Source organism: Penaeus japonicus, unplaced genomic scaffold (genome assembly GCF_977035675.1).
Source record: "Penaeus japonicus unplaced genomic scaffold, GWHDUDI00000001_assembly GWHDUDI00000003, whole genome shotgun sequence".
NCBI classification, from domain to species: Eukaryota; Metazoa; Arthropoda; class Malacostraca; order Decapoda; family Penaeidae; genus Penaeus; species Penaeus japonicus.
Window position 1 is genome coordinate 11,837,275 of NW_028234405.1, and position 10,000 is coordinate 11,847,274.

General features: G+C 51.5%; 1 protein-coding gene across 2 annotated transcripts in view; it reads left to right on the top strand.

The window, feature by feature from the left end:
* The window catches only part of LOC147472111 (uncharacterized), a 59,699-nt gene that overhangs the window by 10,000 nt on the left and 39,699 nt on the right, over positions 1-10,000 (top strand). The window contains exon 1 of one of the 2 annotated variants that reach the window (XM_086555452.1): positions 5,189-5,370. The exons of the other annotated variant lie outside the window; for it this stretch is intronic. Coding sequence (XP_086411578.1) covers positions 5,232-5,370 — 139 coding nt within the window. The 5' untranslated portion in view covers positions 5,189-5,231. Of the gene's footprint in view, positions 1-5,188; positions 5,371-10,000 lie in introns of those variants that run through there. 2 annotated transcript variants of the gene reach the window in all.

Sequence of the window (10,000 nt, forward strand, 5' to 3'; positions counted from 1 at the left end):
GGGGGGAAGATGAAGGGGAGGGGAGAGGGGGAAAAAAGAGTTGTAGAGTGGATGAGGGGGGAAAAGGAGAAGGATAGGGTAATAAGGATGAAGTAATATATGAAAGGGGTGGAAGAGAGTGAATGATGGGGGGAATGATGAGAAAGATTAAGGAAGAGGGATTGTTTGACTTGTGCGGTAGTGAGAGCGGGAGTAAGGATGGATTGGAAGGTGAGAAAAATGAGATAGGGAGGGTCCATTGATTGGATGGTGGGTAATGGATGGTTTAGATGGTGGCTCATAGTGGGTTATGGTGGGTCAGTGGCTTTGAGAATGAGTAGACGGATGGTGAGTGGTTACGTGGGAGATCTGTGGTTTGAGGACGCATTATTTGTAGGAAAGATGATTGCGTTAAATTGCTGCATGTACAAGAGTGTGTTTTGTGTGCGGATGTTCCGTTTTGGTGTTATATAGTCGGGGATAGTGGATTATGTGGGTGGAGTTGGCTCATGTGCTGTGGATGTCCGTACATGTGACCTGTGCTTTGTGTTTTGTACCTCGTTATAATCTAAAGCTTGCGCATGCGTGAAGGTTTTTACTTGTGTATGTTCGTGATATTATGAAATTGTGGGCGGATGTATGTATGTATGTATGTGAACGAGATAGCGGGGTAGGTGGGTGTCCTATGTTGTTCCCCGTGACGTTGGCTCCGTCAAGGCCAGCGCCACGCCACGCCTGGCGACTCCACCTTCACCTCACTCCCTCTCTCCCATCTCTCTCCTCTCGATCCATCTCTCCTCTCCCTCATCCCTTCCCCTTTCCATCACATGTCTGCATTCGCCATCTGTTTTTCTTGTTATTGTCATTGTTAGGAGGACTTGCTGTCGAGACGAACAGCTGAAGCCTATAGAGTGATGAGAAGGGAAGGGGGGGTGAAGGAAATGGGAGAGGGAGAGCAGGGGAGAGGAGGGTGAGAGGGGTAAGGGGGGAGGAGAGGGAGAAGGGAGTGCGAAAAGGAATGGGGGAAGAATGAAATAGGAAAGGGTTAGAAGAGAGGGGAAGGGGGGGAAGATGAAGGGGAGGGGAGAGGGGGAAAAAAGAGTTGTAGAGTGGATGAGGGGGGAAAGGGAGTAGGAGAGGGTAAGGAAGGATGAAGGATATAGGAAAGGGGTGGAAGAGAGTGGAATGAGGGGGGGAGGATGGAGGAAAGAGTAGAGGGAGAGAGGGATCGTTGACTTGGGCGGGGAGGTGAGAGCGGGAGGTAGGATGGATGGGAAGGTGAGAAAATGAGATAGGGTGGGTCAGTGTGTTGGAGGGTGGGTAGATGGATGGTTAGATGGCTCATAGTGGGTTATGGTGGGTCAGTGGCTTTGAGAATGAGTAGACGGATGATGAGGTGGGTTACGGTGGGTGGATCTGTGGGTTGGAGGACGAATTAATTGATAGGAAGATGGATTGCGTTAATTGCTGCATGTGACAAGAGTGTGTGTTTGTGTGCGGATGTCGTTGTTGGTGTTATACGTCGGGGATGAGTGGATGGATGTGGGTGGAGTTTGGCTCATGTGCTTGTGGATGTCCGTTCAGGTGCCTGTGCTTGTGTTTTGTACCTGCGTCTATTTATCTATGAGCTTGCGCATGCGTGAAGGTTTTTACTTGTGTATGTTCGTGATATTATGAAATTGTGGGCGGATGTATGTATGTATGTATGTGAACGAGATAGCGGGGTAGGTGGGTGTCCTATGTTGTTCCCCGTGACGTTGGCTCCGTCAAGGCCAGCGCCACGCCACGCCTGGCGACTCCACCTTCTCTCTCTCTCCCACATTCCCTCTCTCCTCTCCTCTCCACTCCTCTCCATCTCATCACTCCCTCATCTCTCCTCTGCCTCTCTCCTCTCATCTCCTCCTCTCTCCTCCCTCGTCGTATCACCTCCGCTCTCTCCCTCTCTCTCTCCCCTCGTCCTCCCTTCTCTCAGCATTCCCCTCTCTCCTTCTCTCCTCCTCTCTCTCCCCTCGTCTCCTCTCTCGTCTCTCTCTCCTCCTCTCGACTCTCTTCCTCTCCCTCATTCTCCACTCGACATCATACCTCCTCTCTTCTCTCTCCCACTCTCTACACTCCTTCCCTCACACAAACGACAATTCTTTGATCTTTCACTTGTTCTCACTACATCAATCTATCACTGTTTGTCAGAGTAACTGGTACTCGCAGTGGTGCCACGGCATCGCCATGCATTGGCAATTTGCACTCATCATGTTGCCGAGATCGACATGTGGTAATGCTAGTGGTCGTGACACCGCCTTAGCATTCTTGTTGTTTCCCCCGCATGGGCTTAGTCAACCTAGCTGTGCCGGTACTGGGTTTGTGGTACTGACGCATGTACTGACCCGAGGGGTGGGGGTGGGGTCGGGGGTGGGGGTGTTAACTGCTCCATGTGGGTACAGGCGAACACGCGATAACTGTGGGAACACGAGAGGGAGGGGGAGGGGGGTAGTACTGGTGTTTGTCATTGCCGTTCTTGTTTTTTTTGAGAGGGAGGGGGATATTGCTCTCCGTCTCATTCTCGGTCATTTTTTTTCTCAAACATCTTTGACACTTGCTTTCGTGCTTTCGATCCTCATCTCCCTCTCTCCACTCCTATCTCTCTTCTCTCATCTTCCTCCTGGATCTCACACTACTACACAATCTTTCACTCTCACTCTATCTATCACTGTTTGTCAGAGTAACTGGTACTCGCAGTAGTGCCACGGCATCGCCATGCGTTGGCAATTTGCACTCATCATGTTGCCGAGATCGACATGTGGTAATGCTAGTGGTCGTGACACCGCCTTGACATTCTTGTTGTTTCCCCCGCATGGGCTTAGTCAACCTAGCTGTGCCGGTACTGGGTTTGTGGTACTGACGCATGTACTGACCCGAGGGGTGGGGGTGGGGTTGGGGGTGGGGGTGTCAACTGCTCCATGTGGGTACAGCGACAACCGATAACCTGTGGCACACGAGAGGGAGGGGGAGGGGGGTAGTACTGGTGTTTGTCATTGCCGTTCTTGTTTTTTTTGGGAGGGAGGGGGATATTGCTCTCCGTCTCATTCTCGGTCATTTTTTTTCTCAAACATCTTTGACACTTGCTTTCGTGCTTTCGATCCTTGCATCTAATCTCCTCTCTCTCCTCTCAATACTCTCCTCTCGTCTCTCTTCTCCCGTCTAACTTCTCTCACGACATCCTAACTCACCTCCTCTCTCTTCGTCTCCTCTCCTCCCCTCCCTCTCCTCATCTCTCTCTCCTCTCTCTTCTCTCTTCTCCTTCTCTCTCTCTTCCCTCTTTCTCGTCCCTCCCTTTCCCTCTTCTCTCTCTCCCTCATCCTCCCCTCCCCCCCTCCTATCCCTCCCTCCCTCCCTCCATCTCGTCTCCGCTTCCTCTTTCCTCTCTTCTCCCTCTCTCCCTCTTCCTCTTATGGCTCTTCTCCTCTCATCTCGCTCCCCTCTCTCCTCTCATCTCCTCTCTCCTCCACTCTTCCTGCTTTTTTCTCTCTCTCTTTCTCCGCATCTCACACCTCCATCTCGTCCTCCTCTTTCTCCTCTCCCTTTCCTCATCTCTCTCCTCTTCTTCTCTCCCCTTTTCTCCACCCTTCCCATCTTCTCTTTCTCCTTTTCTTTCTCCTCTTTCTCCTTTCTCCCTCTTCTCTTTTCTTTTCCTCTTTCTTTCTCTCTCTTTTCTCTCGTCTTCTCTCCATCGCTCTCTCGTCCTCATCTCACTTCTCTCTCTCTTTTCTCTCTCTCCCTCAAAAAACCCCCCCTTTTCCCTTCTCAACCTCCGTATTTTTTTTCTTTCTCTGATCTTTTCCCTCTCCTCTCCATCACTCTCTCCTCTCCTCTCATCTTCTCCATCCCTTCTCTCATCTCCCTCTCCCTTCGCTCTCCTCCTCTCATCCCACTCCTCTTCTCTATCGCTCTCCTCCTCTCTCTCGGAGTCCTCACTCTCCGTCTCTCTCTCTCTCTCTCTCTCTCTCTCTCTCTCTCTCTCTCTCTCTCTCTCTCTCTCTCTCTCTCTCTCTCTCTCTCTCTCTCTCTCTCTCTCTCTCCCCTCCTTCCCTATCCCTCTTTCCCCTCCTTCCCTATCCCTCTCTCACTCTCACTCTCACTCTCAATCACTCTCTTTCTCTTTCTCTTTCTCCCTTGCTACCTCTCCTTCTCCTTTCTTTTCCCATCCTCTGCTTACCTTCGACGTGACGGAGGCGAGGCATCGACTCGGCTGATCCTTCAGGGTAGGGGTGGGGGTAGGGTATCCTTGAAGGTGGTAGGACACCCCTACGTTGTCCTTCTGTGGCGTCGCTCACCGGATGCTGGTGTTTGTATGTGGTTGTGTGTGTGTATGTATGTATGTGTGTGTGTGTGTGTGTGTGTGTGTGTGTGTGTGTGTGTGTGTGTGTGTGTGTGTGTGTGTGTGTGTGTGTGTGTGTGTGTGTGTGCGAGAGAAAGAGAAAGAGAGAGAGAGAGAGATGTAGAGTCTGTTTATGTGCCCGTTCACTCTCTCAAACGCTTTATCCTCTTTTATCTCCCTTTGATCCTGGTTGTTGCTACCATCATCCATCACTACCATTTCGTTTGTTGTAATATCCCGTCCCAAACGGATCGAAAACACGGCGGTTCCAAATGGGGCGCTGTTCGTCCCAAGAAGGCGATTGAGGCAATTTTCGTTCGGCTCGCTCGCCTCCGTCCACAAATGCCCTCGACCGTGGATGTCGCTATGTGTTTACGTTAGTTCACACCAGCGTGCACTAGTCAGCGATAAGCTCAGTCGGGACCGCTTTGTTTCCGTTGTCGCGCCGATCCATGCTTGATTAGGGACCACACTTGCCTCGACCGGCCTCTCCTCTCTCCCTCGCGGCACCAGGGGCACTGCGATGCCAGAGCCGTCCCTCTCGCCCTCGGGCATGACCACGGGCGCCGGCACTCGTTTCGCTCGTGTGTGATAAGGGCTTGTTAGTGTGGCTGCGAGCGGCGGCGATAAGGCCCTGGACAGAGGTAGACTCCCACTTCCGGTGTGAGTGTGAGTGTCCAGCAGTGCCACAGTTGTGCTGTGGAGGTGACTGTGGTCGTGCCTCCTCCTCTTCCTTCTGCTGGATGTGCCTGCCTGCGTCGTTGGGGTCTTGCAGCGGCCGTGCGTGTGTGCGTGCGTGTCTGTCTCTGTGCTTTCTCACGGGGCTGCTGCCACCTTCTCTCCCGCCCCTCCCTCCTCCCCCGCCAGAGGAGCCTCAGCCATGTCGCAGGTTTTCCCCGGGAGTCACGGCGGCCGCGGAGGAGGCGACGGCGACGGCGACCGCGATGACGCACAGGCCGCCGACGCCGCCGCCGAGCTGATCGATGAGTCTCCGCGGGGCTCCTCCTCCTCCGCCTCCGGTAGGTGCCGTAGGTTCCTCGTCGCTTTCCCTTCGCGTGTCCTCCCGCACTCGCTCGCTGTCACCTTAGGCGCGGGTGCGAGGGCGCAGAGTGGCCCGAGAGCATTTGCGGGCGTGTGTGCGTGGGCGTGACTAGGTGTGTGTCGCCCGAGGAATTTTCCTGCGAAGGGTCATGGTGGTTCCGGCCATGTGCCAAGAGGTGACGGGCGCTCTCTTCGGACCTGTTGCCTCCCTCGGAGACCTGTGCGAGGCCCCGGGACTCGAGTTATGGCGTCACGGTAGGTCATGACAGGAGTCCTGTGGGGTAGAGGTTTTATTTTAGGAAGGACTTATCGTCCTTGCCATAGGATCTAGCACATCCTTAGGACTAACAGCGTGTGTATCATTGGCATATTTTGTGAGAAAAGTGTTTCCAAAGTGTCCTTCAGTGTTACAGTGTGCACCGGTGTGGATATATCAAAGTAATGATCATGCAGGAAGAAGGCCTGTTGTTACAAGGTAGAAAATAAGAGTGTTACGGCGGGGCGCCTCCCCTGACAAAGAAATGTCGCAGTGGAGACTAGCAAGCAAGACGGAAGAATTATGGAGAAAGAAAATCAACGATATGCTCATTAAAGACACGCTAGACGCTTTTTACGAGCCATCACAACCCTCATCTTCTCCCTCAAGCAGACAGATACACGTGTAGCCGCGCTCTCGAGTGAAGACGCACACACACACACACACACACACACACACACACACACACACACACACACACACACACACACACACACACACACACACACACACACACACACACACACACACACACACACACACACACACACACACACACACACACACACACACACACACACTCACACTCACACTCACAATCAGACTCATACTCACACACACACTCATTTACCCTTCCAATATCACCCTACCACACACATTCACACTGGCATACATATAAGGGAGAGAGAGCGAGAGTGAGAGAGCTAGAGAGCGAGCAATAAAGAAACACAAACTTACAGAGCCGTGGCACTGCATATCTATCAAGTAAGAACTCAAGGCGGAGCGCTTGGTGCCGGCGTGATGGCACTCATGAAATTGGTATGCATGCCTGACCTTGGTGTGGTGATGTGCAGGCGCTTTTTCTCCCTTCCCCTCTCTCTTTCTCTCTCTCTCGGTTTTTCATCTCCCCCCTCCCTCTCATTCACGTTACACATTATCTCTCTGTATATCTTTCTCTCTGTTTCCCTCCCTGCCCCCCTCATTCGTTCCCTGTATTTTTATTGGTCGCTTTTAAGGACCTCTTATCAAACAGGCACTAGTAGTTATAAGTAGATATTTATATAGATAGATAGATAGGGAGAGAAGTAGTTATTTAGATATATTTAGAATTATAGATGTATATATAGATACCTATAGATGTAGTTGTCATATACAAATGTACTTTAACGAATTTAGACATTGATAGACGGACAGAGAGTGACATGTAGTTAGATAGATAGATAAATAGACAAGCAGACAGATAGTTAGCTATAGCCTTGTTTTCCTCCCCCTCCCATCCACCCACCCACCCTCCCACCCTCTCGCCGCCCGTTCCGCTCCGTCGGTGATGTCGAACGAGCGGCGCGTCGAGTCGGGCGGGCGGGCGGGCGGGCGGAGTCAACGCTTTGTTGTTGTTGTTGTTGTTCTTTTTCTGGTGTTTTATTTTTTTTTATAATCTTATTTGTTATGTGTGTGTGTCTGTGTGTGTGTGTGTATGTGTGTGTGTGTGTGTGTGTGTGTGTGTGTGTGTGTGTGTGTGTGTGTGTGTGTGATTGTTTCAATGTGCCTTTCATTTTTTCGATTATTGTTGATAGGAGGGTTGCTTTTATCAGACTTTGGGAGGGCAGTGATGTCACCTCTTTTTGTGTTTGGTCATTGGTTGTCATCATCGTCATGGCCGTGAGTTTTTGTTTGTTTGTTTGTTAGTTTGTTTGAAAGCGTCTCCTGTGTAACGTATTGGGCGCATGGCACCGATGCTGTTCGTTCATGTTTTGTTTTCTGTTTTATTGGTTGTCAGTGAAGTGAATGTCGTTTGTTCTTGTTTTTTTTTTCTTCCTCTCTCTTTGTTCCATTTCCTGTATTAATTTATCATTATTTTTTTTTCCTTTTTTTTAATTATTATTATTATTATTTTTTTTTTCATTTTTTACTTCAGTGATCAAGGGCGATGCGAGATGTGAAGTAACGCAGCGTATTTAGAGAGGATGTTAACATGACGAGGGAATCTTATGCGTGGGCGTAACCGTGACGTGACGTGGGCGTGGCTTGGTCCAGGCATAGCATTGTGCTGCATGGCGTCGGGTTAGCTCGTTGTAGTGTGGCGGGGCATTGTGTAAGCTCGAGCACGACCGTGGGCGTAGCATGGGCGCGCAGCGTGTTGTAGCGTGGCGTGATGTATCCCAAAGAACGGTGTAGCGTGGCGCGGCATTTTGCATGGCGTGGCGTGGCGTGGCGTGGCGTGGCGTGGCGTGGGCATAGCTGGGTGCGTGGGTGTGACATGTGACGTAAGAGAGTTGCAGGAAGGGGGCACTTAGGGCGGGGGGCGAAGGTGTCACTCAGCCTCCCCGCTGGATTAGCCCGGACAGTACGCAGGGGAAGGGGGGGGGTGGACGAGGGGGGTAAGGGATGGGAACAGTGAAGGAAGAGAGTTGGGGAAAGGAGGGGGTGGGAGGAAAGAAGGAAGAAAGGTGAGGAAAAGAGGCGAAGGGAAGGAAAAGGGGAGGGAAGAAGGGAAAGGGGTATGCCGCTTTCATCCCGTCCTGCTCTTCTCTTCGGAGAGGAAGGAGGAAGAGGAGGATAAAAAAAGGAAGACGGTACAAAAAGAAATCGTAGAGGAGGGAACACGAAGGAGAAGGGAAAGGAATACACCGTTGGAGAAGGAGGAGGAGGAGTAGGACGAGGTGATGCCCAGGATGTGGCACTGGCTTCGCAGGGGTCTCCTTCCTCCTTCCCTCCTTCCTCCGTCTCTCCATCCTTCCTTTATCCTTTTCCTTTTTCCTTCGTTCTTCCTTCCATCCCTCTTCCTTCCTTTCCTCCTTCCTTTGGCCCTACATCCCACCTTTTTTGTTCTTCTACCCCTCCCTCTTCCTCTCCTCCTTTCGTCCTTCCTCACATCCCTCTCTCCTCTACCCTCCTTCTTCCTCACGCCCTTGTGACGTGCCGTTTATTCATCGCGGACTCGTCCCGTGATCTTCCCACGTGGCCGTATGATAAAAGGGGGGGGGGGGGGCGATAGATGTTTTATTCGATGTTTGTGTTGTGAGACGGCGACAGAGACAGACTGACAGACTGAGTGATGGACTGACTGACAGACTAATAGACTGACAGACAGTCAGGCAGAGAGAGAGAAAAAAAAGGGGGGGGAGGGGAAATTCCAAAGGATGATAATAAGTACCGGCCAAGATCGAGGGACAGGGGGAGAGGGGGGGATGGGGTAAGGAGAAGAATGGTCCTCCAATGAAGGAGAGGAAAACGAAGGGGAAAGAAGCGGGAGGAGGGCCAGAAGCAAAGCGATCCTATTTGCCTCACGCGAATAAAAGACCATCTCTCTCCACTCCTACCTCTCATTAGGACCTCAGATTTGTCCTCTTATGACATGGTCAAGTAGGCCTAACGATGAAGTAATTCTACAGGATATATGATTGTAGGCCTCGGTGAAGGAGGGGAATAGCATGTCGCACAAGTGGAGATTGTGTCCCCCTCCTGCCTATCTCTCCTCCCCTCCCCTCCCCTCCCTACCCACTCTCTATTTCTTTCTTCTTTCCTTCCTTTCTTTCTTTCTTTCTTTCTTTCTTTCTTTCTTCCTTTCTACCCACCTATCCTTGACCTTACGGAACTAACCTACCTCACTCTCCCCCACCCCCCCACCCCTCTGTCTTACCCTCACTCCCCCTACCCACCCCATACCAGGACTCCTGACCCAATGTCCCGCGAAGGCGTCGGCTTCTCACTTTTTGAGGGGGAGGGGAGGGGGGCATACCCGACTGACCCCATTATGCAAATAAGGCAGAAAAATGTTGTTTTATTGGCACAGCATATCGGATCGTGTGGTGCTTGGGGGGGGGGTGCCATTCGCTTCTTTGCTTGTTTTGGTCATAAGGCCGAGTGATGGGGGGAGATGTAGAAGAGGGAGGGGAAGAGAGAGAGAGGGAGAGAAAGAGAGAGAGGGGGAGAGGGAGAGGAAGAGAGAGAGAGAGGGAGAGGAAGAGAGAGAGAGAGGGAGGAGAGAGAGAGAGAGAGAGAGAGAGAGAGAGAGAGAGAGAGAGAGAGAGAGAGAGAGAGAGAGAGAGAGAGAAAGAGAGAGAGAGAGAGGAAGAGAAAGAGAGAGAGAGAGGGGGGGGGAGGCCAAGTGCTTTTAAGCCTTGACTGTGTGAATCTCCAATAGATGAGGAAACACATGATAGGCGTTGAGCTCGGATCAGGTGCATGGGGGTGAGGGGTCATATGTAAGCAAAGTGAAAAAGGACAGAAGGAAGTCTCTCTCGCTCTCTCTTTAGCTCTTTATATTTCTCTCCCTAAGGATAAGCCAAATTGCCGGTGTAGATGCTACGCCGGGCGTGTATGCACTGAGGCGAGGCCGCCTGTGTCAGCGT